The sequence below is a fragment of the Corvus brachyrhynchos genome, unplaced genomic scaffold (assembly GCF_000691975.1).
Source record: "Corvus brachyrhynchos isolate BGI_N302 unplaced genomic scaffold, ASM69197v1 scaffold5, whole genome shotgun sequence".
In the NCBI taxonomy this organism is placed as follows: Eukaryota; Metazoa; Chordata; class Aves; order Passeriformes; family Corvidae; genus Corvus; species Corvus brachyrhynchos.
In genome coordinates this window covers 11509563-11513670 of record NW_008238321.1, presented here as the reverse complement: position 1 = coordinate 11513670, position 4108 = coordinate 11509563, and the positions used below count along the sequence as shown (strand labels likewise).

Here is a 4108-nt window from a genome sequence, read left to right as displayed (position 1 = left end):
ACCCCTGCGCTGCCAGGCCGCTGTGTCAGGAGAGGGCGGGCGCCAGGAGAGCGGGGCCGCGTCCGCCCGGGAGCGCTGCCCGCGGGGAGCACGGGACGGGCACCGCGACCTGCCCCGGGAGTGTCACACAGCGGCGGGAGTGACCCCTGCCCCTCGCAGTCAGGCCTGGCACGTCCTGCGCTACGCAAGTATTGAGGTGGTAAAAAAAGGTTTATGCTTGATGCGCAATCTGTTAAACCCTAAAGGTTTGCTTCAGTGACATCACCTCCACAGAGAGGTCCTGGTGCAGAGGAGCCCTCTTAGGTTCACTGCCAGAGGATGACTGTGCAAAGCTGCTTGCAGACGAGGAGAAAATGAAGCAAGTAATTGGGTCAGAATGGTAATTGTCGTAAATATATGGAAGGTGCTTCAGCTTCTTTTTCCAGCTTCCATTTTAGTGTGTGCCGTGGGCCACCCTGAGCGAGAGGGTTGCTGAGAGCCCCTTCCAGAGGAGTCCGGGTGCCAGAGTTAGTTGTGGTAGTGATTCAGGAGATGGCACCTTTCCCACGATGCTGTTTCAGCATTTATACTTTCAGGCACTGATGTAGCAGGAATTCTTGGCCTTTCCTTAGCAGTGCATGATTATATGAAGAATATTTCAGGTTTCAGTGTTAGCACTTTTGGGGTCTATTATTACTGACAAATTTAGGTAAGAATGAAATACTGGAGCATTTCTTGCAGGCCTGACTAAAAGTCTGCGTGTCAAATGATGTGCAGATTTGCAGTTTACCTTCTCACAGTTATATTCAAGTCTTTGGTAATGAAATGAAATCAAATCTCTAATACTCAAATGCCCTTCTAAGCTCTGAGTTAGATGCAGGATTCAGTCGCTTCATCACTTGATTTTTACAGTTCTTTAACCACAACATTTTTCCTCATTGGTTCAAAATTGTTGGTGTTATGGGCAGCTAATGAGCAGTTTCATGGATTGGTCCGTACCTTGGTCACTTTGCAGGAGAAATGAGAAGATTTATATCTCTTGCCCTCCTGTGAGCTGTTCTAAAGTTTAATGATTCACACTAATAACTCACATTATACTTTGATTTGCATCTTCAGTCTTAAAGGAAAGTCCCTCTTAAAAGCAAACAGGTCTACCAAAAGAAGTTTGAACCTGCTGACCATGTTTGCTGTCTCTTAGTGTTTGATTGCATTCTGTACCTCTTGTGGTATCATAAATATATGTATATGAGAAATGTGGAAATTACATCACTCTGTATATGTATCTGACATAGGGTTGTGTCTGCATGCCTTCATTCTGATTCAGAGGATTTCTTCATGAGTACTATAAGTTGTGCTGGGACACACTGCTTCCTATTTATAGTGTCAGTCTCACTTTCCAGTAAAAGGATCTGTAGTCATGCTTTGTCTTTACAGGACTAAGAAAAAAATGTAGTTTCTGCAATACAGCATTTTCCCTGAGTAGTGACAGGTGGATTCACAAAGAGATTTTGTGTATAATTGCACAAGCAGCGCTCAGTGAGGGACCAGAGACCAGGTCCTTCAGGCTAAGTTTCTCTGTCCCTCCTTAGCCCAGGGAATCTTAATTTCTCAAAAGTGAAATAACTTTCTCAGAAGAGAGAGAACAAGCCTAGCAGGTACTTGGCGTGCAGGCTGTCAGGAAGGGAAGGGTGGTTCCCAGTTCTCTCAGGGGTGTGAGGAAGGAGGGTTTGTACCCAAGTGTCCCACCTTTTGGGTGTTACCACTTGTCCTCACGCATCCTGGGCATCCTCCCTTCATCAGCTGTGTGGTGAGTGCAGACTGCAGCCCTTCCATGTCACGCAGAGCTATCAGGTGTTGGGCCACCCAGGGGATGTAAGTGGGGAAAGCAAAAATGGGACTGACAAATCTCATTTCTTTAAAACATATTCTTGTGTATTTCTGGGAAGAACTGGGTGCCTGATCACAGAAAACAGTGATGTCAGTCAGATATCACATACTCAGGGTTTTGCTCACAGCCCAGCCTGGTTAAGGTACTGGCTTTTTGCTGTGAAGGTGTTTTGCATTTCTACAAAATTATTTCAGATAGGAATCTGAAATACTACATCATAAATTTTCAAATACTTATGTATGGTAGAAAGACTCTGGGATACGCAGGTGCATGAAGAAATGGAAAATGCCAGCTCAGTAATGGGAGGGGCACTTTTTTGGTAGCAGAGAGCCTGTAAGTGAAAAATATGGAATCATATTTCTAGGTGGAATGGCAGAAACAGTGCAAGCCTGAATGGTTGTTAATAACACTCGTATCCAGAATGTCCAGCCTCTCTGAAAGGTTTCTTAGATAACTGTGTGTACATTAATGTGATATTTGAGAAGCCTGCATGTCAGCTGAAATATGCTGAGCTGCCTAAATTGTGTGGTGCCTTGAGTATTTGAAAATAATGCCATTGTCCTAGATGTAACATGGGTGCTGGGTTCCTTCTTTCCCAGCTGCTCAGTTCCCAGCTGATCCTGGATGCTGTTTCTTCCTCCATAGGAGGTCCAGCAAAGAAGCAAGCTGTCCTCGAGTAGAAAGGACAGTGAGGGAGAATTCCTGAACACGGATCTTGTTTCTTTGCCTGATCATCTTTGTTGCTAAAACTTTCCTTGGTCAGTTTGCGAGTGGTCTTATTTTTTTATGCTTGTCTTGACCAGTATTGGCTGATTAAGAGTATCTTAACATTGTTGCAGTGGCATACCAAATAATTTGTAAATCCTTTTGTTTGATTTCAGCAGGGAAAAACTATTGTTGCTTTAGCTGAGAGATCATTTTTTATTCAGAGGTCTGAACCAGGCACAACACTGACTCCAGCACTGGATTGAACATAATGAACTTTTGTTCCAGAGTATCCAATCCTGAGTTAATGTCAGAGTCTTATGAAGACAAATCTGCTGTTCTGCTGGTTTCGGAGGACTCCAGAAAAGGCTGAGGAGCGTATTCTGGAGCTCTCATTTAGCAGTACAGTCTGAAGAGTGGCAGATCAGGAGACAAGGCTGCAGTGTGCCAGGGACATGAAATCAAAGTCAGGGTATTCCCAGACGGGAGTATCCGGGACAGCGGTGCTGCAGGGCCAGTTGTGGCTGGGAAGGAGCTGCTCTCTGTGTGTTACTGTTACACAGTGTATAGAAGATACACGTTGTGCAAGTGCAAAAGGGGCTTTCCCTCCCTAGGGTGGTTGTTCAGGGCTTTCTTAATAACTGCAGCTTCCACAGAAGTTACAGCAGTTTACCTAGTTTTGAGACATTCACTTGGCTCTATAATTTTGTGGCCTTCGATTAACATTGCTGAGTATTAAGGACCTGTTCATGCAAACACATCCATTCCTCCAAAATGGATTAAACAGAAAAACTAAACAGATTATCACTGAAAGGAACGAAGTTAACTTGATCAGTACTCTAGGCTGCATGTGGTATGTGACACAGATGAAATTATTCATATGACGTTCCTGTTTTCTTTCAGGTTGTGCCTAGGAATAAGCCAAGAAAAAGCTTTGTTTTATCCTAGCATGGCAAATGAAGAAGATGATCCAATTATACAAGAGGTAAAAGTGCATTGTGGCAGCAGTGAATGTACATGAGAATTTTTTATAATTTTTATTACTACAATTCCCAGTGTTCTTACATTGCTGAAACCACGTGTTATCAACATCAGTGGTTGTCTTATAGCCAATGGCTGGCTCTGTACAAAGAGTTATGTTGTGTGGGCCACGTGTGGCTCATGGTATCTTTTTGTCAGAATAGTCTTGCCCATGTAGGCAGATGCAGCTCAGGTTTTTCACCCTTTGTAATCTGTCCATGGCAGAAGAGAAGGTGAGGAATTTGCTTCTACCACTGTGCTTCCAGTGAACTCCATTGCATGTCTCTGGGAGCTGAAAAAATGGGAGTGACTTTCATGAGTTAGTATCTGTTAAACATGAAGCTACAGTGTTCATGGCTTCTGCTGAAGTAAGGAGTTGTGTTCTGAGTCTGGACTTCTTTAAAGGACTGCTGTGTCCCAAGAAGTAGCCACAGTGTCTTGTCACTTGATATCTGAGTTTACACACCAGAAGTACAAGGAAGGGCAAGTCCACAGAAGGTGAAAAGCCATGAGGAA

The 4108-nt window shown here is 44.1% G+C and overlaps 1 protein-coding gene across 2 annotated transcripts in view; it reads left to right on the top strand.

Moving 5' to 3' along the window:
• Window positions 1-3449: 3449 nt before the first annotated feature.
• The window catches only part of POLR3E (RNA polymerase III subunit E), a 26785-nt gene continuing 26126 nt past the window's right edge, over window positions 3450-4108 (top strand). For both annotated transcript variants that reach the window (XR_001862016.1, XM_008633504.2), the window contains exon 1: window positions 3450-3557. Coding sequence is in view for 1 of the 2 variants with exons in the window: in XM_008633504.2 (XP_008631726.2) it covers window positions 3453-3557 (105 nt within the window). In the remaining variant the exon portion in view is untranslated. The remainder of the gene's footprint in view (window positions 3558-4108) is intronic.